Source organism: Lampetra planeri, chromosome 32 (genome assembly GCF_965212315.1).
Source record: "Lampetra planeri chromosome 32, kcLamPlan1.2.h2, whole genome shotgun sequence".
NCBI classification, from domain to species: domain Eukaryota; kingdom Metazoa; phylum Chordata; class Hyperoartia; order Petromyzontiformes; family Petromyzontidae; genus Lampetra; species Lampetra planeri.
In genome coordinates, this window is record NC_136138.1 from 12,019,472 (window position 1) to 12,042,508 (window position 23,037).

Sequence of the window (23,037 nt, forward strand, 5' to 3'; positions counted from 1 at the left end):
TCGTTGGCCAAGGCGTCTTGGGAGAAGTGGGAGTCGCCACATTTTACCCCACTATAACCAGCACCTATCAATCGACTAACCCCATTAGGACTGCCGGGTGACCAGAGGCGGAGGGGGGTTAAGAAGACGACCCCCATTGTCGAGCAGCGAGAGCCACGTGCCCATGGCGGCAGTCGTCACGAGTCGGTGTGCGCCTCAACTCACTCGCTGGGCCCCGTGGGTCAATCACTAGCAACATCCTGCAGCGCTTTGGAAGTCGGCGGTGACGTCTGGACGAGGCTTCAGCTGGAATCCGGCGACACGCGCCTGCTGATCGTGCTCAAGTGCACAGACGAGCCGGTGAGTCGGCGATGCTCATTAAAAACAGATCCCGCCGATGAGTGAAGTGTGCTGACAGACGCGCGTTCTCTGTGTGCACTTAGATGAGTTCCCGGTGCGATGTTGTAAACATCAACAAACAGCGGAGAGACACAGGGGGCCGGGCAGGGTGCGAGTCGCACCAAGCCCTCGTGTGCCATGCCGGCCTGCATAGGTAGGCGCTCGCCCACAGCACTTGCCCTGCACGAACTGCGCGGGGGACATTTGTCTTTGCTTTGCAATGTGCGACATTCCGTAGTGGCACTGGCTACGTGTGCACGTGTTTACCCATTTTCATAAGGACATATTTAGGTTTGTCGATATCAGAAAGATCATTTTTTTGTCGGCCTTAAATAACCCCGTTAAGCTGGGCGCAATGGCCAGAGGCTTTGTAGTCCAGCGTCTCGCGGACGAGGGTTTGTCGATCTTCAGAGATGGGCAGTACAACCAGCGTCCTTACACGTTCTAAATCCATCTGTGCGCAGCCTCTCAGTGTCGATACGAGCTTGCATGCGTGGGTTCTCTCTGGGTATTTAGAGTTCCTGCAACAAGCCAAACACTCGTTAATGGAATTGGCCGCAGAATCCGAATGCGGAACCCTCCAGACAGAGTCTTGCGATGCAGCCAGCCCTTCTCCTGGATAAACAAGCGAGTTACTTATTTATATTATCCCCGCCGCTAGTTGCGAGCCAATTAGTGTGTTTGTAAAGTCAACAGATGGGCAAAGAGCACATTATGCAATTAGCATATGGATGTGGAAGACTGGTACGAAACAATCGCAGATGTTGAACTTGGGTGAGATATGGAATGTGAAACGGCGCACTTTAGACGGTATTTCATGTTGACTTTTGACAGTCGCCAACAGATGTAACAAATGTATGTTGGTTGGTGGAAAACAGAAAGCCGATACTTGCATGAGAAAATAAATTTAGTTCAAATCCTGGTTGAGAGTTTACTCGGGCGATCATCCACCCGAGGTCGATAAAGTCAAGAGTACCACTTTGCGTTGAAGTCAACAGTGGTTGTCCTGTGGATATACTTTCCCCTGTCATATTAATGTGGAATTTCCACCACTGCCTCAGGGCTGTAAATGGAAGATGAGCACTGTCTCAATACTCTATTGGAGCGAGAGATCACGTTTGACTCTGCTGCATCCTTTATGAACACAGAACAATCCTCAGATGGACCTCCACGAGTGGGGCTCGCGTGGGTGTGTGGGCTCACTCGCCATCTCGAGACTCGCGGTGTCGCATCCGATCGGTAATTATGCCCCATTAATTGCACGGTCGTGAGTGTGTTCGAGCAAGTATCTGCATCGTGACCGCCACACAGTGGTTACCACGGGGTAATGCGAATACCAACATCACGTGGACGCGACAAAAGACTGATCCACAATTGGAGAGTGAGGACACTCGCTACTCCACCGGTACGAATGTGGCGAACAACATCAAACAGTGGAACATCCAGGGAGAAATCTCTCGGAGATTCACGCCACGTGTGGAGAAGCTCCTTGACTTGAGATCAAAACCCGATGCCAGGCTGCAACAAGTTGCAGCCGTCCGCCCCTCTCCGCCATCCACGCCTCTCTCTTCCACAGCGAGGCGCCCCCATCACGACACCCAGAGCCGCACTCCTCTTGCTACCCACACCTCCTCGGCTACCCACGGCGCTTGCCAGGCACGTGCTGCAAATAACAACCGCGTGCTGGTGGAGTAACCTTCACTACGACAACTATCAGCATGCGCCCGTGTTCATAATAATCATCAAGATGACATTCACAGATATCTGTGGATGATAAAACCTTCACCATGCTTAGGTGGACATAGGTGGCCGGGGGGGGGGGGGGTGACCATACTTCACCTCGCTGTTAACGCTGGTTAGTAAAGGGGCGGTCATGGAGGGGCTGGGGGGGTGCAGGGCTGGTTGAGATGTCAGTCGCCACGGTTAGCCGGTCACTGGGTAACCCATTGCATCGCACACTAACCACCGCTCCACTGTACATCATCATCATTGACTGCTGCCATGCGATCACGGACATTCACAGACATTCACAGGCTGAGGACGAGCACCCAAGGTTGGTGGGTAGGCGTCTGGCTCATTTCTCATGGAGAGCCCCAACGGGGCTGCTGCTGCTGCTGCTTCTTCCCCCCGCGTGGTCAGCTCCAATCCAACAAATGGCTTCCAATTGCTCGTAAATATTTGTCTCAGTACGATGAAGAAAACAAAAACACCGAGAGTAATTTATATCGTGTCGTGTCTAAATGCAATTGCATCTCAACGTGAGTGCCGGTGAGACTCCAATGGTGTCGCGTGGGAGAGGGGGCTGAGAGTCTCACTCTGGATGAGAGGCTCTCACTCGAGAATGGCGACTCGTTTCCCGAGGTCGCCTTTGAGAGTTTCTTCTCGATTTGAAGAGTCGAGATCGCCGTCCTTCCTCCGCGCACCTCCAATTGGCGCGGCGAAATAAGTTCAACAGGAGTGGAGCACATTCCCAAAGGCGCAAAGACAAAAACAAACCGCCAGTAACAAACGGCACTCTGAAAGATGTAACAGATGAGAGTTGTGGCGCGTGTCTTGCGTTGGGCACGGTGTGTGGGAGCTTGCGGGAGTGACAGGGGCTGTGCATGCGCTCGGACAAAGCACTCCGCATGACGCGCTGGGGTGTCAGGGTGCCAGTGAAGAGGGTGACAGTGAACAGAGTGTAAATGAGCTCTCATCTGATTGAATGATAATAAATCACCGATTCAACCGCTCACACAGTCGTACTGCAGTGCACGGTTTTTATATTAGTTAAAATTCTCCACCACCGCCAGCATAGCCAAGAAGGTCATTATGATGATGATTATGCTCACTGTGTGGGCTATCATCAACATAATTGAGTTGCATTCCACGCCGGTGCCATTAAAATGCATTAGCCTACTTCGCCAGTGATATACCCCGAGTGAACCCAACGGTAATGCGCTCCACACAGCAGTGGAATCATCGCCAGCATCACTGCCTTGATCATCAATAACAAATCATGTGTGGACTACTAAATGAAAGTACAGCATCAGCATCCACTTCTTCACTAAAGAATTAAGGCCACACACCCATCATCACCACCACCATCATTATCAAATTCATTGTCTGCTATTGCTTGAAACCTCATCATTATCATCATCCAATCCCCTACTGGTGAAAGATCATGGTCGTGAGGGTTTCATTTCAGTCCGGTTTGTCTGGATCAGCGACCCAGAAACATATTCCCGCGACCGGCACACCACATCTAGTATCACTCTCACGATGGTTTAGGCTTCAACGAGTCACGTGCTCCGAGTTACCTCTCGCCCTGAGTCCAGCGGGTCGCTGTGTGACAGGAGTGTGGTGACTTCCATGCCACGCCTCCCACTGGAATATTCTAGAGCTGGGGACAATTAGTCTATCGAGTTGATTTACCGACCCAAAAATGTCATCGATTCAATCTTGATTTGAAGCTTTCGTGACTGCAGGAATCCATACTCTTTGGTTCTTTCGGTAAAGTCACGTGGGTAGACAAAATAATAGATCACAACGTTTCGATCGCAACACAAGCAATCGTCCTCAGGTGTGCTTCAGCAGTGTTCTTGCTGTGGTTGTCTCACCTGATGAAGATTGCTTGTGTTGCGATTGAAACGTCGTGATCTATTACTTTGTTTTATACCTACGTGACTTTACCGAAAGAACCAAAGAATATAGTTTAATCGATTTTTTTTTGGTCGATAGGACTCATTTTATAAACGTTGGACACGCCCACATTCCGCCTCCCGAAGGCAGAAAACCCCTACAAGCCACGCCCAGCGTGACGTGGGATGATGATACCGATGACATCAGCAAGCACTGCCCATCGACCGCCCATCCAGCGGCACGTCGATGACGCAGCAAAACTAAAATAAAACGAGAGGTTTCATTTTCCCCTCCGATTAGAATCGATCGAGTAATGGAAGTGGAGCCTTCCGAGTTGGGCTGCGTGTTGAGGAGTGGCCTTCTGCCAGGGGCACAGCGCAGGCCTGCACACAAAGTCCACGTGTTCACTTTAAGATGTATTTTGTTCATGTTTTTGTTTTTTGTTTGTTGCGGTTGCACCCGATTCAAGAGCCGAATGGCTCACAGGGCTATACCTAATAAATGAACTTGAACTTGCTTGGCTGCTGTGAAGACTGGCGCGGTAAATCGGTGGAGTCGCCAATTACTCTAATTCATTATCCGAGAGGCCAGCGCTGGGATCATTGCTGCTGAAAGTGATAAGTGCGCGTCGGGAGAGCGCCTGCGTCACGACCCCAGCTGGAGATTCAGCCCCGCAAAGATGACGATCTTGCTGCTTTGGGCGCCGCCGTTTTCAATAACCTCTCTGGCACGGGACGTTTTGTCCGGCAATAAAATGTCACCGCGCATTTGCTATCAACTCAAATAAGATGCCACGTGAAATGTATCGCTCGTGCGTCAAAAGGAAACATTTGCCTAGAATTGATTCATTTGATACGCATTTCAGAGTGATGGCGTCAGCCCAAAAACACGCTGAAAGACCTTGGTTTCAAATAGCTCATCTGTTATCTCTGACATATATACATATATCTGTATGTATGTATTTACGTATAAAACCTCTACATTAACCTTTTAAAAACGTCACACTCGTTTACTGACTTCCACGGTCGGACCAGGTTGATGAACATCGATATTCAGGATATCTCTGGGACATGCATTCACGGCACTCGTACCTTTGAGATGCGATGAACACGTAGAGCTCGGTGATTACACGGCATATGCTCATCATTTACAATGTTCAACAAGGCTAGGTGTGTTGAACAGAAGGATTGTATATATGTTGACCTTCTTTCGCACCGTAAGTAGCCAACCGTGCTAATCGGAGGTGCGGGGGAAGGACAACAACTCAACACAAAATGCAGTTCTCAAGAAATGAGCTTTCAATATAGATGTAAAAGTGCATAGCTCCAGTAGCTTGCTAACATCGGAAGGCAGAGCGTTCCAGACGGGCGCATGAATTGAGTTGTGCAGCAGCGCTTTGCGTGGTGCAGCAGTGAATCACGTGGTGCAGCAGCGCTTTGCGTGGTGCAGCAGTGAACCACGTGGTGCAGCAGTGAACCACGTGGTGCAGCAGCGCTTTGCGTGGTGCAGCAGTGAACCACGTGGTGCAGCAGCGCTTTGGGTGGTGCAGCAGTGAACCACGTGGTGCAACAGTGAATCACGTGGTGCAACAGCGCTTTGCGTGGTGCAGCAGTGAACCACGTGGTGCAGCAGCGCTTTGCGTGGTGCAGCAGTGAACCACGTGGTGCAGCAGCGCTTTGCGTGGTGCAGCAGTGAACCACGTGGTGCAGCAGCGCTTTGCGTGGTGCAGCAGTGAACCACGTGGTGCAGCAGCGCTTTGCGTGGTGCAGCAGCGCTTTGCGTGGTGCAGCAGCGCTTTGCGTGGTGCAGCAGCGCTTTGCTTTGCGCGCTGCGTTGTGAACCAGGCGACCGAGTTCCGTAGACTCCCAGCCACGGTGAACATCAGTAGCAAGTGGTCACGGCTGACCCGGTTCTGCATGCCATCTGCACTAAATCGCGTTGACCAGTGTGGTGAAGTATGGTCAGACAACCCCCGCGACTGACTCCGCATGGGGAAGACTTTAATCGAGCAGTGGATTGACAAGGTTGTGTAAACGATCTTTGTTATAAATCAACTCGTCACCGTTAGCAGGCTTGTTCTGCTTCATGGCATTAATGTAACACTTCACGGGAGGAAAATGACGCCCTTCACGAATAATGGGGGACCTGTGCTTGCAAGTGCTGGGCGTGGGGCTCGAGGTGACACTCCTCGGGGCTCTGAGCCTGCAACGCGGTGACCAACACCGACAGCGGCGGAGCTACGGAGGAGGAGGGGGCGGGGGGGCATTGGACCCCCTCCCCACGCCAAGCCACGAGGAATCAATCTCTGCGCTCTCCATTTGAGAGGGCCTCATTATTTGTGTAATGTATTTCGCTGGTAAGAACCATCAACTCGATGATATTGTGCTAATGTCATCTCTCTCTGGCCCTTTTAGAAGCTTGCCAACATGGACACGACTCGGCTAAATAGCACTTATAGAACATTGGCAGAATGTGTGCACATCGCCGACTCACGAGTTCGTACCCTTACGATCACCGGCCTCTTGGATGACAATGGCACAGGGCCGCACCCCGAGATATCGCCACGATCATCGTCACGAGCACAGCGGCACGACACCGCGCAGTGAAGCTCTCGGCATCCGCGCTCGTGCGTTGAGCGTCTTTCGCACCGTACGTAGCCAAACGCGCTAATCGGAGATGCGGGGGAAGGAACGTGTGGGAATACGTTCCAGTACGTTCCAGTAAAACTGACTGTGTGCGCACCACGAAACAACGACCGCGTGCACCAACAGTCCCCAACAAGCCGGTGCCTGTTGCTCGTTGAACCCCGGAGATCCCAGGAGACGAAGCGACGTGAAAACAAAGGTTGCTCGCGTCTCTGTGCTCGCGTCTCTGTGCTCGCGTCTCTGTGCTCGCGTCTCTGTGCTCGCGTCTCTGTGCTCGCGTCTCTGTGCTCGCGTCTCTGTGCTCGCGTCTCTGTGCTCGCGTCTCTGTGCTCGCGTCTCTGTGCTCGCGTCTCTGTGCTCGCGTCTCTGTGCTCGCGTCTCTGTGCTCGCGTCTCTGTGCTCGCGTCTCTGTGCTCGCGTCTCTGTGCTCGCGTCTCTGTGCTCGCGTCTCTGTGCTCGCGTCTCTGTGCTCGCGTCTCTGTGCTCGCGTCTCTGTGCTCGCGTCTCTGTGCTCGCGTCTCTGTGCTCGCGTCTCTGTGCTCGCGTCTCTGTGCTCGCGTCTCTGTGCTCGCGTCTCTGTGCTCGCGTCTCTGTGCTCGCGTCTCTGTGCTCGCGTCTCTGTGCTCGCGTCTCTGTGCTCGCGTCTCTGTGCTCGCGTCTCTGTGCTCGCGTCTCTGTGCTCGCGTCTCTGTGCTCGCGTCTCTGTGCTCGCGTCTCTGTGCTCGCGTCTCTGTGCTCGCGTCTCTGTGCTCGCGTCTCTGTGCTCGCGTCTCTGTGCTCGCGTCTCTGTGCTCGCGTCTCTGTGCTCGCGTCTCTGTGCTCGCGTCTCTGTGCTCGCGTCTCTGTGCTCGCGTCTCTGTGCTCGCGTCTCTGTGCTCGCGTCTCTGTGCTCGCGTCTCTGTGCTCGCGTCTCTGTGCTCGCGTCTCTGTGCTCGCGTCTCTGTGCTCGCGTCTCTGTGCTCGCGTCTCTGTGCTCGCGTCTCTGTGCTCGCGTCTCTGTGCTCGCGTCTCTGTGCTCGCGTTCTTCATCCTGCAACTCGCTGCCTTCCATTGGGCTCCCACCTCGTCCTTGGGCCGGTGTCGCCAGACGGACAAATGACGCACTGTACCGAGTGACAATATGTTGCACAACGCGGTTTATTCTCTACAGCCGCGGGGATGGAGACATCGCTCCTGCCTGTTAACACATGCATAAGTGGGCTTAGGGAGGGAAACGTCGCGCTTCCGATGAGCGGGGTTGGTTACGTACGGTACAAAAGAAATTCAATTTACGTACAGAAGAGGTGATGACCGGCGGTCGAGACTAATTAAGGAGTGGCAGCCAAAGGAGGGGAACACGCCTGAGAGGCAATGAGATTATCTCGTGTGCAGACGATAGGATGGTTGTATCAAGAGACGATCAGCGATGGTGATGGCTTTTGGGAGGCCTTCATTCACAAGTAGATAGAACATGACTAACAATGCTGCTGATCATTAGGGGATGGAAAAATGTATCCTCCCACCTCTGTCCCATCGGCGATTCATTGCCACGATTCAGGGTTGGTAATTGAATTCAATAACACAATTATATTAAACGAATGTAGCGCCACGAGGGCTGGCTGCAGGGGTGACACGAACTCCTTGCAACGGCTACAAAGCCCAACATCAAAAGTCACATATGATGCGCAAATTCATGCACGCATCACGAGTTCAAGGATGTATATGCATTGATGCTCTGTTCCACCACATCTGTTGGCCGATTACCGTCTACAATTGCATGATGCAGAATAAGCAGTCGGCGCATGCGTGCAGCTGATTAAGCAATCACGCACGAGACAGCTGCCTTCGCTTTTGCCTGCTCAAAATCCCACTCGTTTCATTTCCCGCATCGATTTTCATGACTGGTCCAATCAATTGTCCATTCAAAAAAATCGTTGCCTAGAAATAAATCTCGAGCGTGGGGGCATCGGTGGCACAATGGTTATCGCGCGTATCCTATAAACCTGGTCCTCGAGTTCGATTCCCGGCCACAGCTGGCATCGGTGGGGATCGATATCTGAACCGGTCCTGGGACCCCCACTTCACCAACCCGCACTGTCCAATGTGTGGGGGAGTATGGCCAGAGAACCCGTGCCCACCGGCACAGTATGAGGGTCTCATTCAGTCGTGGACTGACAAAGGGACTTTGCTTGTGCAAGCAGACCATGCAACAGGGTTTTGAGAATGATGTGCTTTTTTTCCTGGAAGATCTATTATTAAAATGATTTTTTTTAAACATTCCTTTCATTCTCCAACATGCTGTGTGTGTGCCTCTGGCAGGGTTAAATTGTAGGCCTGAACCCGCATTGTCAGATAAGCCTTTGCCTTTAGGAGGAGCTAATTTAAATTCCACGTGAATACAGGTGCGGTATATACAGGCCCTTCAGGTTAATGGCGGTCACGCCCACCCTGTTGCGAATTCTTCGTGGAAGGACGTTGCACGTGTGAACGTGTCGATGAGCAAAGATTACAAAAATTCAAACCAACAAAAGTGAAACTATATCCCGCTCAAGCAAACACTGAGGCGGCGTTCCTCTCTTGTTTACAGCCCAAGGCCGGTGGTGGACATTCCATATTTCTTTGGCAGGGGCAAGTCAATCCATAGGCCAACCACTGTCGACTTCCCCATGAGGCGGTGCTCAAGGAGACTTGTCTGAATTCTAGACCCAATACGAGGCAAAGGTGTAGCCCTGAAAGAGCCTTGCTCGCTCCGCTGCTGGCGGAAGGGCATCTTCGTCGCGATGATTTTGGTGAAAATTACGGAGCGATTGGGGCCTGGTAGCCGCTGCTGCTGCTATTTGTGCCACTTCTGATTTTGTTTGTTCTCCAGTGGACGGCAGACGCATCATGTGTCCAGATAGCAGCCCCCTTACACAACTGTGTCAACGTAGTAGTGTAGTAGACATGGACAGCCCATTTGTTTAGTGCACTGCTGGATGAGGCCGTCCCTCCGCCGTGCGGCTCGTCAGGGCGATTGGACGAAGGACGGCCACCGATGTTGTACTGTACTGCCCCTTGCTGAACACCGCGTCGCTTGGTGCGTACAGCTCGGCCCCACAGCTGCCTGTGGCAGCCTGGCGTGCACGCTGGTCACCCATCAGACGCGTGAGTTGTGCTGGAGGAGTCAGATGAGCTCCGAAGCTCTTCTTCACAGATGTCCACGCACCACGCAGACTCCGTCGTGCTCAACTCGCGAGATCTCCTCGTGACACCAGATTGACCACATCGCGGGCGATCCTGCCCAGAGGCCGACACGGATTGTGTCAATCCCTGCTGCTTGACAGTCTCCCCACGCTACCATCGGTCATGGTGGTTGTTTGGCCGTGTTTTGTTATTTTCTTTGAACATATCTACGTGACTTTACCAAAAGACCCAGAGAATATGTTTGACCGTACTTTAACCTGGCCACCCGCTATGGCGTGGATCAAACACGTGAACGCAGACAGCACGATGAACAAATACTGAAAAAACACAGAGCAACGTGGAGAGAGATACGTGTTGAGAATTTACGTTGAGAAAAAGCATGAATTTGAGAACGGACACAAACCAAGAGGCAATGGTATCTGCTAGTAAAGTTTGCTCGCTGGCGAGACAGATGGCTGGCGGGGAGGGCTGATCGTCGATGGACGAGGCTGGTGACGGAATAGCAGCGCAATGAGGGCTCATGTCTGACAGATTGTCTGCCATTGACATGGAGTGGTGATGGTAGGCGATGCACGAAGTCCGCAGTGAGACGGCGATGGTGCGTGGTTCGCATCCAGTCGCGGGTGATGATGATGGCTCTTGATTGCACGTGTGCACACATACTGTGCACAGCAAGATGAATGTAAACATGCATTATGTAATATCGTCGTCACGTGGTCATCACGCCATACGGTTGTGACGAGTTTCTAATTTCATGGTAATCTAGACATGCCAAGATATGTCAAGAAAATTGCTGTCTTATGCAAAAACACGCAACACTTTGTCAGCACATTTCAGACGTTATTACAAATCACGCCACGCTCGCGTTCCCATTCCTCATCAACGGGAACACGCGCTCGGTCCCTTGGCTGGCAATACCCACTATAACCACCCAGGAATGTCCTTAACGCTCGTGACGTCACTCCACATCGAACAGCCTCCTCATTAATACTCATGAGCAGGTGACTGTGTTACATTGCGTTATATTGCCAAGTTTACTAGGTTTGTTTTCTCATTCATTTGTACCTGATGATGGTTGCTTGTGTTGCAATCGAAACGTCGTATTCTATTATTATTTAATTTCTTTCTACGTGACATTACCGAAAGAACCAAAGAGTAATTCCTGCAGTCACGGAAGCTTCGAATCAGTTGTATCCGTGTTGCTGACGTGTGGACAGATGAAGCTGATGGCCCGGCTCTCGGACCATGTCCGTGACGCAGTCACGTCGAGCCTGTTGATGGTGGCCGACGCGGCAGTCGACTCGTGTGGACGAGCTGTGCACCACGATGCTGCACCACCACCACCACGTGGTGTACACGATGCACCACCACCACCGTGGTGTACACGATGCACCACCACCACCACCACCGTGGTGTACACGATGCACCACCACCACCACGTGGTGTACACGATGCACCACCACCACCACCATGGTGTACACGATGCACCACCACCACCTCTCAGCGCAGTCGTCGTCCTCGCTGCGTGTCGACATCGCGGAGTGGCACCGATGTCGGAGCGAAGTAAACCCCTGGACAAAATTAGTGTCCCAGAAATAAAGTATTTAATTGCCTCGGTCATTTAGCATTATGTGGTACCCCGGGGTAACGCCATGAGGATCAAATGTGAAAAAAGAGCTTAATCACTCATCTGATTCCTCCAGTATAAATACATTCTGATTCTGACATGCATGTTTGTGCTCTATGTAGCATGCACGGAACGTCCATTTCATGAACCTAGAAAGACTTCACATCCCAGTGGCGTAGTACAGCAAGCGTGGCGTGGCTAGCGTGAGTGGGATGGTGGGTGGGGGGGATGGTGGGGGATGGTGGGTGGGAGGGATGGAGTGGGATGGTGGGTGGGAGGGATGGAGGGGGATGGTGGGTGGGAGGGATGGAGTGGGTGGGAGGGATGGATGGAGGGGGATGGAGTGGGATGTTGGGTGGGAGGGATGGAGGGTAGACCGTCCACTCACGGCTCATTAGAATCATTATCCGACCTGATTACTGCCATTTAATCGCCTCTTGAGAAAGGGTGTGGGTGGAAAGGCATTCGCGGTGGCTAATTATAAAAACACAGACAGGAAGCTCGCAAGCAAACGCACCACCACCACTATCCCCACCTCGCCAGTGAATGCAAAATATCTCTGGGGTTCACGTCTACTCTCTCGCACATTTCCATCAATTTGTGTTCCATTCTACGATATGTTCTAAAACTTGTGGTCGTCTTTTGGTATTCGTTCCTTGTGACATATGAGATGTGCTCACCGATGGGCAGATACGATTGCGTGTGGTGGGGTACAGTGTGCGTACTCCCGTTCTTCCGAGATGTCTTACCAGCGTGGAAGAGTAGACCAATACAGTACAGTGCACCTTTTACAGGAGCTCTCCAGAGCTCCCTCCCGTGGAGGCCCTTCCACCAGCAGTGGCGTGAGCCAGCTATTGCAGGGACTGCGCCTTCACCTTCATCGAGTTCACATCTTCCAAGTTGTAAATCCCCAGCACGCCATCCAGCAGTAGACGTTCATGCGAAAGCCAAGAGAAGCTAAGTGCCTGGGAGGGATGTCGACTGCGGAGACGGTGGAATTCTCCCTAAATATTAACGCCTCTGAAATCTCGCTACATAAGGTGTTGCAATTTGCACTGTGAAACTATCAAGGGAGCTTAGTGTTCACATCCCTCACTGGTTTATCCGTAAAATCGACTGAGTAATTCAAATATCATTATTTATGTTTATTATTATTTGTACAAACCTGAAGTTAGCTTTGCACGTGAATTGGCAGCATTTGCTCATCTGTTGCACAAACGAAATCAAGCGACTTGAGACCCAGAGGCGAACAGCAGCTCTCTGCTGCTGCCACCTGCCTATCGCGAGCGGAGCAACGTGGAAGTTAAACGCGCAATGCAACACCCGGGGTGCTGTCATGCTCTATGATGAGAATAATTCACTGGTCAACACACTTTTTCTGGCATAAGGTATTCCAACGGTTTTAAGGTAATTTTGGGGTACTGATTCCAAATCTGGCATCAATTTTTGTCTATCACATTAGGTTTTTGAGATATCAAATATTGCATTTTCAATAACTGCAGAAGAAAAATATTAATTAAATGTGGATATCTACATAAAATGATATTATAAACACACTATCCTAAAAATACAGCACCATATTTTAACACTAAAGAAGTCACTGACTCGCAACAACTTGCAATCATAAGTGACAGAGTTAATTTCGGGTAAAATCAATGAAAATGTGGTATGCCGATAGCATAAAAATGAGATGTGATAGAGCTAATCTGAGATCAGATTTGGAATCAGCACCATTAAATTAGTCTAAAACAGCTGCAAAAGTCCAGGCCAGAAAAAAAGTTTTATTGTTGACCAAATAATCTGTCTTGAATGTCATAAAAAGCACGACTTCCCACCAGCGGTGACGTCACCGCCACTTAGTGGTGAACGGCGGTTGATGTTGTTGTGAAACTCATCTCTGTCATGATCTGTACATCATGTTACAAACAAGTTGTTAGTCACGCACACTAAGCAATCCACAGACCTTCCTATTATCCGTACATTACATTCCTAATTATCCGAGCCATCGCACGGACATGCGGGAGAGACGTGGAAGTGACGACATCTTCCCACGTTTGTTGCGCTTCGCCGCATTATATTGCTGTTCACTTTCACACATCTTGCCCAATCCCCTACCGATGTTCTCAAGAGGTGCACTCGGGGGAGAGGAGGGAAGCCTTTGGCCCCCTCCATACGTCTTGAGAAGGCCGTTGTTATGCAATAGGCCATTTTTAAGACAATTCACAAATGTGAAAATTGCAAAGACACAATGAATAATTCTTCACGTGCATTTAATTTTAGATGCATTTTGTACAACATTTTAAAAATGCTTACGCCATCAATTTCTCTTCCCAAATTTTTAAATCGCCTTCTCGGAAATTTTAAAATTGATACGCCACCACCGAAATTTACGGGCTTCTGAAAAAATTGACCCCCTCTGAATTGCCACTGCGCCAGAGCGCGTGCCAACCGGCCACACGCCCCACGAGCGCCGGCCCCGCCGCCCCGCCGGCCCCGCCGCCCCGCCTACATCATGCTGTTGCCCTCAAAGGGCTTGCAGCGCTCGGAGCGAAAGTAGGCGGCGAGGCGAGGGCGCGCCGACACGCGCGCCTGGAACGCTCGCAGCAGCGCCGTGACCTCCGCCGCCGCCGCCCACTCCTCGGGGAACTGCGCCGCGGTGGCACGCAGGGCGTGCAGCAGCGCCAGGTCCACGTACGTCAGCGAGTCGCCCACCAGGAACCTGCAGCGCGACAACGACAACGATGGCAGGTGAAGGTGTCGCCATCACTTGATCGCACGGCTGCTGGCGCAAGGAACTCCACTTGGGGGAGCTCCAAAGAGCCCCTGTGGAGGGTATTTGGCCTCCTCTTTCATGCTGGCTAGACATCTTTGACGAGGTGGGAGTAGCCCACACGAGACGTGCCCACCGACTACCTGGGGTGTACACATTTACACCGCGAGGTGGACAGAGGTGAAGGAGATTCTAAAAAACACTTGCACCATTGTTTCAAGTGTCGACCTCGGGATTGAAAGTCTAGTGTGCTAACCTTAAGCCATGGCAGCATTCCAAATTATTTTTGAAAATGCCAACAGTCGCACAGCCTCATTTGTACAACCTGTGCACAGCCGAGGTGCAACGCCTGGCACTTTCATCGTGTGCTGGACAGGTCAGTCTAGCTTACCCACCTGGTTTGGCCACGCTGGAATCCAGCGGGTAGCGTCAATACGGCTACCGAGTCTCAAGATTCGTTCTCATGAGGGGCCTGCATTGGGATGCTTTGCCAGTTCCACCAATGGCAGGAAACCAAAGTACCCGGAGAAAACGCTCGCACACGAAGAGGGTGACAATCAGCGCTGCCATCTCCCGGCCACGACGTCGCCCCACCCATACAACACCTCACGGTCTAGGCCGTGGTCGCCCAGGTTTAAGCCTGCTTAGCTTCCCACACCTCACGAGGTGCACTCACAGTGCAGTGCGCTAATCGCTGCACCACTGTGCAGTGTGCTAATCGCTGCACCGCCATTCACCATATGTGAACACAAAAAAATAATTCTTGCACCACTTGATGAATGCACATCGAGCAGAAGGCTCAATTTCAATCAATGCAACAATATACCGTGACATGCCTAACGGCTAAATCACACGCCCCTATTATTGTCGCAGATTGTCAACGAGTACTCGTTGACAATCTGGCGAGACAAAAGGTGACCAGGTCGAGCATAATTCTATCCTTGCCATCCCACCGTCATGTTCCTCGGGACGTACTTAATAAATGGTCACGAACTGCGCTTGCATAGGCAGTCTGTAGCACAGAACGGCTTGTCTCTGTGTACACATATGACCAGGAATGTGCCCAATCTCACCACATCTCAGAAGTTGAGCAGATTTCAACTTGCACAGTGCTGGGATGGGTGACCACCATGCACAAAAGACGGTGCAGCATGCAGCGGGCAGTGCCGCAAAATCCGTTCTTCCGCCCTTATCCCCGCTTCGCCAACCTGCGCGAACCAGCGTGGTGAAGTATGGTCAAATACCCGCCACGGCTTGCCGGGCGTGGGGAGGTGTCCTCCTCCGGCACGCACACGTTGACAGTGACAAGTCAAATACACACCCTTGGCCTCCATCGTTGGCCTTGAGGGTGGCCTCAAAGTGTCCGAGAAAGCGGAGCAGCCGTTCCTTCACGAATTTCTCGATGTACGGCTTCGTCTCCTCCTGCTGCGTGAAGTACGACGCATGGAAGTCCTTTCCGTGGAAAGCCAGACGCCCTGTGTGAGACACGGAGGGGTAAAAAATTAAACGAGAAAAAAGCCTTCAAATGACACCTGCAAATTATGGGTTGACCTTAAAAAAATACTTGCACAGCGTGCATGTTTAGGTACATTGTAACCTGGCGTAATGAGTGGGGCACACTCTAGAGAGTCTTTAATCGGTTACCTTCTGGCTATTTAATTCGACCAAGCCGTGCAGTTTCTCTTGCTTGCGCATCAGTTGGGTTTTTTTTATTTTGCAATCACAAAACTGCATCGGTTTCTTATCGTCGAATTTTAACGGACAATCACTGGAAAAATGTAACGATTATATCCCACGGCACACATCTCGCGACATCATTACGTGGCCTCACCCCAAGAAATCTTTAACAAATCATATTGGCCGTGAACCTCCACGCTAAGTGTAACGATTGTCACATCGTCACACGATCCCCGCAGCCCCACCGAGGCACGGCTCTCGTGAAGACAGAGACGGCCGTGGCGACGCTGCCGGGGCCAGCGTTGGTGGTGTTGCGGGAGGACGCACCCTCTGCGATGAAGTCGTGGATCGTGGCGTTGACCTGATCCGCGTGCCACTCGTCCTCCTCGCTCTGCGGCCACAGGCCCAGGCGTCGGCCCAGGTAGCGGCAGATGACGGGCGTCTGCGACAGCGTGAACGATCCTGTGGGACAGCAGGTGCGAGGACACCCATTGACAAGATACAGTACTGCGTTCATATCTACTTTAGATCGCGTAAGAAGGGCTCACAAGTGATGTCATCACATCTATCCCTCTAATATAAGGAACGATACAGGAGGATTTCTTCAAAAATCTGGCTATCGCCTGATGAAGCTAGTTGTAATTACTGGTGAACGTCGTACTCAGATGGTAAATGTTGTGGCTTTACCCTCCAACACACAACCGGTGTGCTGTACTAGTGACGAATTGGCCACGTTCTGTTTACGTGACAACCCTTACTAGTTGGCTGTGTCGGGTGGTGGCGGGTTTAACGACACATTTATATATTTACGCGATCTAACCAAAAAAAACCTCCATTATGGATAAACCATTTAAACTAAACCCAGTTTCCAAAGTTCAATTCTTGGCCACAGCTAACGTGGCAGTGTCACTGAAATCTGTACCGATCTTGGTTCCCACCGCATCTTGATCAACCTGCACTGACCTGTACCGTAGGTCAAACAACCTCCATCGCCGTCACGGCAAGGGGAGGCCTTCACCTAGCAGCGGGTTGGCAATGCGCCGTGTGCACAGCGCTGTACTGCGTCCACTCGAAGGGTCGGGGAGGTGAGCGCTGCGGGTTTGATGACCACCGGACCTTTGCGGATGAGCGGGGGCGCAAGCGCAGGGTATTCTTGGTGCTTGCCCTGAAAGAACATGGCCTCAATGCCATCGTTGACCTCGGTGTAAGGTTCACCGGCCTCCTCCAGCACAAGGCGAACGAACTCGGCACGGCCCGCCAGCTTGGGCCAGTAGTAGAGCACCCATCCCTCGTCCTGTGCAGCCATGGCAGTGCAGACAACGATGGAGTTCCCCCTAGGGCACGGGTCGACAGCCAAAACCACAAGAGACGTTTTTCTTCTCGAAATACGTGAAAAACGAGTCTTCTTCAAGAGCCCCAATGCACTGCGTGGTGAATACGAGACGGCGCATCACCATCACCACCACCACCTAATGCAGTGCTGCTCATCATCATCATCATGCAGTCATGCTGCATCACCGCATGCGGCATACAGTCTACATGGCCAACGCACTGGCTGGACTCTCGTCTCTGACTTGAGAAGCTACGCCGGCTTCGGCCTGGATAGGTGTCTGGATAACGAGTGAACAGGTGCTATAGGCGTTGTTGGCTGTGCTGTGTTGTGTTGGGGCCCTTGGGGGTGAGGCACCGCGTGAGGTCAGACGCTGCAGGATGTTGGACTCTGCACGGCGCCGTAACTCGAGTGTCGAGCGACACGGAACACGCGACAATACGATCATTAACCCACGTGACGAGTTGAGGCGAGGCCTGGCGAGTTGGAGACTCTGCAGCAGCCGCGTGAACCTTCCTGCTGCTGCTCTTAGAGTCTAAACCGTGGCGGGCAGACAACCACCGACACCCCCGTGGCATGCGGCAGTGCTGCTGCTGCTGCTGGGGCAAGTGCTGTTGGCGAGCCGACACGGCACACGAGGGAGTGGGTGGTCAGCACCACGCCCGGCCGCCTTTGTCTCCCCAGTGGCGATGTTTACACTGCACCGGGTACTCAATTGAGGCCGAGTCGACCTAGGGGTAGACGGAGCCCTGCCTGCCGTGCTCGCAGACTCTGTCGGGACAGCGACACGATGCACGCGAGAGACAGCCAAGAAGCACTAAACTCTGTACTCATACAAACATCGTCGTGTTTTGCCTTTTGTTTCATAATAAGTGTTATTTATACAACCCATTTGCTGACTTGTAAAGTGTTACATCAACAGGACAGGTGTTAACATGTAAAGCAACCACAAACACAAGACCTCGGTTTACAATCTGTGAGTAAAACTATCCACGCAATATGCACAGACGTGGACTGTAAAAACTTCACTATCTTAGGAACAGTAGCAATCAGCACATTTCATCTCTGAAGCGGACGACGACTAAAACATCGTGGAGCTGCGTGGTCGGCAACGGGAATCGAACCCAGGTTCGTAGCGCACACACACACACACGTGTACTCACACACACACACGTGTACACACTCACACACACGTGTACACACACACACGTGTACACACTCACACACACGTGTACACACACACACGTGTACACACTCACACACACGTGTACACACACACACGTGTACTCACACACACGTGTACTCACACACACACACGTGTACTCACACACACACACGTGTACTCACACACACACACACGTGTACACACACACGTGTACTCACACACACACACGTGTACTCACACACACGTGTACTCACACACACGTGTACTCACACACACGTGTACTCACACACACGTGTACTCACACACACACACGTGTACACACTCACACACACGTGTACACACACACACGTGTACTCACACACACACGTGTACTCACACGCTACTACTGCTCGATGCCAATGAGGCTCAGTTGACGCAGCACGAGAGAGCAGGAGACCTCCTTCTCCTACTACTCCTACTACCCCTACTACTACTCCTACTACCCCTACTACTCCTACTACACTACTACTCCTACTACTACCCCTACTACTCCTACTACTACACTACTACTACTAGACTACTACTACTCCTACTACCCCTACTACTACACTACTACTACCCCTACTACTCCTACTACACTACTACTCCTACTACTACTACACCAATACTACTACTGCCCCTATTACTACTACTACTCCTCCTTGCCGCGCTCCTCGCGACTCCTCCACTCGGCACGGGCGGCGTGTGGTGGTGGTGGTCACCGTGTGTGGTGGTGGAAAACATGGTGGTGGTGGTCACGGCAGGGGCGGGCTGCCAGCTCACGCCCAGCCCCCTCGCACTGCCCACACAAACTCTTCTGGACACGCACACACACACAACACACACCACACACACACAGCACACACACACTATGTACACACACACACACCACACACTATGTACACACAAACCACACACACACACTATGTACACACACTATCTACACACACTATGTACACACCACACACTATGTACACACTCACTATGTACACACACACAACACACTATGTACACACTCACTATGTACACACACAACACACTCACTATGTACACACACTATGTACACACTCACTATGTACACACACAACACACACACTATGTACACACACAACACGTGCGTTTGCTATGGACAGCTCATAATTCGTGTGACCGTCGCCCCGTGCAGAGCTCGCGTCCCTCGTCATGCGAAGAAGAAGAAGAGGGCTCTTTGGTGAATGTGGCTCCCCTGGGCTTCACGAGACGTGCCGCTGCTGCTGCTACCGCTGCATTTACAGTGGAGACGATATCAGCCGCGGTGTGGCGAGTGCGCACGTGGCTCCCTGGTGGTCTAGTGGTTAGGATTCGGCGCTCTCACCGCCGCGGCCCGGGTTCGATTCCCGGTCAGGGAACTCGTTTTTTTTTTTATAAATTTCAGTTTGGATAATGATGAACCAGGACAAAACTGACACCTTTATTCAAGGCATCATGTTTGCAATAACCACAACACAAGTAGTCAAAAAAGCAAACAAAAAGAAGCAACTCTGATAATGATAATAATATGCACTGTCCTTGAAGTTGATTGGTCCACACCCGAGACGGCTTTCTTTAGAGCCTAGTCCCCATTGGTGTTGGACCAGATGACACCAGAAGGCGTACAACTCAAACACAGTGCAATATCAGAGTATTGAGAGCTCAGGGTAAGCATTTACACTATCAGTTTTGTACCAGTTTAAAAGGGTAAAAACCTACTACTAGATGAACCAGGAGTCGCACTGAGGTTGCCCCGGTTCATGGTGCTATTTGCGTAATCGCTTTGGCGCATAGAAACCACTTTGTATGCATGGTAATGTATTACTCATTGAGGGAAAACGTGCTTTGATGTTATTGCTCGCGTGTTCGTTTTAGTTGGGTTATTCATTTTTTTTACCCAAGTGTTATGAAGAAGGTCCACTTGAACGAAACGTCGCCTATTGCATATACTGTTTTCATTTAAGGGACAGTCTTATTGATGAATGCGATTAGTTTATTTTCATTTCACTGGGGGTTTAGCTTCGTAATGATAATTGCAGGCATTAGAGGCCGCTATTTTTACGATATTGTATTGACAGTACTATACTGTAGTCGTTTTTTGTAACATTTTAATAAAAACTTGACATTTGTGAACTTGCGGGAAGATTGGGTGACTCGTGACGCAGATGGCTTCGTTTTCCATTGAATATTTTCCGGTTAAAACGAGGCCCTGCCGTCTCCTCACCGAAGCATTGTTAGACGGTAGATTGTGTCTATAGTTCATAAGGAAGATGTTTTATGAACTAGACCTGTTCATCATCTTTACTCAGAGTTCAGTATTTCCACTTCCAGGAGAAAAGTAGCGAACCAAAGAAGAGGGGGACAAAAATCAAACTTTTAAATAGAACAGCCACCTTCTTGCTGTACTGCCTCCATGCGGGCAGCCCTCTGCTGGCCCTGCGTGTGGAGGTGATTCTCTTGCGTGATCTGATACCCAACCAACACCTCTGCCAAGTTGCTTTATCACAGATGTGCAAACATGTTTAGCTCCACGATTAATGTGTGTACGTTGACAGTATGAATGAAGCACGTCCACTCGTTCTGCTGACGGAGGCTTCCCCACATCATGCCCGTCACGGAAGCCCTTTGACCATACTTCACCATACTTCACCATATTTCACCATACTTCCCCATATTTCACCATACTTCACCATCATCAGCGTCGACGATAGCAGCTGTTGTGTGGCGACTGCGCACGTGGCTCCCTGGTGGTCTAGTGGTTAGGATTCGGCGCTCTCACCGCCGCGGCCCGGGTTCGATTCCCGGTCAGGGAACTCAATTTTTTTTATTTTTTTTTCAGTTGGGTTAATGGTGAACCAGAAATCGAACTGAGCTCGCCCCGGTTCATGGTGCTATTTGCTTTATCGCTTTGCACATAGAAAGCACTTTTAATCATGGATAATGTATTACTCATTGAGGGTCTCTGCAGTTTACAGAGATGGCACGGCTACCCTCTCTATCAACAAAGGGTTTGAACCCTCGGTTGCTGGCTTGGGGTTGAGAATACAGGACAGTAAATCATTGTATTGGTGCCACAACAGTGTGAAACGTGAGCCCTGCTGGGCGAAAGGCGGCCAAAGGCGCGGCCATGCAATGTGTTGCTCCCACCACTGCTGGCGGAAGGGCCACCACTGGAGGGCGCTCTGGAGACCCCCCAGACTCCTAGAGGACGCGTTGACTCTTCTCGCACGCGGGCCAGATGGCTTGAAGCCGCGCTCTACCCCCACCACACACGCCACCTGCCGATCGAAGGTGGAGTTACACGCCGTTCACGATGCTGTGTGGACAAGGAGCTTTCCGATCATTCTCAGAAAACGTTTCCATGGCCCTGAACAGAACCGGCGACCTCTGAACTTGCGATTCTATTTGCGCAATATTCGGAGTGTGAAAGTGGCTCCTGCTGGGGATTTCAACGAAACCAAAAAGAATGCAGCACTGTGCTCTTACTGGTACATTGGGAATTTTATCATTTGATATTATACACCACTCGATATGTGCACACTCCCTGTAGATTGTATCATCTGTGTAAATATCGTGCTCAATGTTGCATTTTTACATGTTTGCCTTCCGCTAGAACTTGAAACCTATTTTGGGGTTTTAAGAGACAAATATTTAAACCAAGAACACTGGCATCATTACTCGACGTCGCCTTTTCACATTTGCGAACTTGTCCTGACATATCGGTTGGATGTGTCAAGCATCATACATGTTGTCATTTGCCGATTTCACGTTCATGACTGTTGCCTGCTTTCCATGGGCAGTGCAAAGCATGCCGACCCCCAGTGCCTGCCTCAGGCTGCATGTCGAGCTGATGATTGATGATGTCTCCACACACCAACCCAGTGGGCTACACCAACCTCTTTGCGTTCCAAAACGAGCTCCCCAAGGCAATGCCGTGGTTTGTGTTCCCACGACCTTCACTCACCCACGCACCCACGTCTCCACCCATGGTGATTACTGTCGACGAGACCGGCACGCTAATAGTGGCACGTGTTCCCTTTTAGCAACAGGCAAACGGTTAAGACGATTCTATAACAAATTTAAATACGAAATGCTTCGACAAGCTTAACACACCAACCATAAATAAGTTTACAAAGTACTTATATACGATGAATTATGGACAAGAATCGATATTAATCCCATAATTGACGCATCGTTAGGTGCCTAAAATATACATGGTAACTATATAAATACATGGGATGCTGCCACAATGTAATGGTTAGCACGCTGAATTGCATTACAGAGGTTGCTCCTTCAATATCCTGGCAGAGCATTTAAAACAATGAATACGTTTCTTAAATCCTCCCGCCTCGATCCACCGAGCACTATAAATAGGCCCACGAGTCCAGTGGTTGTATGTTGGGTCCACTCATCTCTTCTGAGACACCAGGCCAGTGTGAGGTAGGGCAACGTACCCGATAGAGCAACTCTCTACAGATCCCTTTGCACATCCGATTACACGCTTGGCTACGTACGGTGCGAAAGAAAGTCAACATACAGTGGAGGCCCTTCTGCCAGCAGTGGCGTGAGCAAGCAATTGCAAGGCTCCACCTTTACCTAGCTTTTACAATGTAACACGTAAGCATGTTTGAGCTG

General features: G+C 51.0%; 1 protein-coding gene, 1 long non-coding RNA gene and 2 other non-coding genes across 4 annotated transcripts; 3 read left to right on the forward strand and 1 right to left on the reverse strand.

Annotated features, from left to right (window-relative positions):
* Nucleotides 1-13,194: 13,194 nt before the first annotated feature.
* LOC144729481 (glutathione S-transferase P-like) lies at nt 13,195-19,149 on the reverse strand. The gene is made up of 5 exons (XM_078609811.1): nt 18,752-19,149; nt 16,997-17,214; nt 16,208-16,342; nt 15,525-15,678; nt 13,195-14,152 (listed from the first exon to the last, which is right to left on the reverse strand). The coding sequence occupies exons 2-5, from the start codon at nt 17,184-17,186 to the stop codon at nt 13,939-13,941; spliced, it is 693 nt and encodes a 230-aa protein (XP_078465937.1). The 5' UTR covers nt 17,187-17,214; nt 18,752-19,149; the 3' UTR covers nt 13,195-13,938.
* On the forward strand, nt 15,288-22,519 carry LOC144729482 (uncharacterized). Its single transcript, XR_013587709.1, has 2 exons — nt 15,288-18,338; nt 19,559-22,519. It is a non-coding gene; the product is annotated as an uncharacterized LOC144729482 (long non-coding RNA).
* On the forward strand, nt 19,710-19,781 carry TRNAE-CUC (transfer RNA glutamic acid (anticodon CUC)). Its single transcript has one exon. It is a non-coding gene; the product is annotated as a tRNA-Glu (tRNA).
* On the forward strand, nt 21,144-21,215 carry TRNAE-CUC (transfer RNA glutamic acid (anticodon CUC)). The gene has a single exon. It is a non-coding gene; the product is annotated as a tRNA-Glu (tRNA).
* Nucleotides 22,520-23,037: the final 518 nt, after the last annotated feature.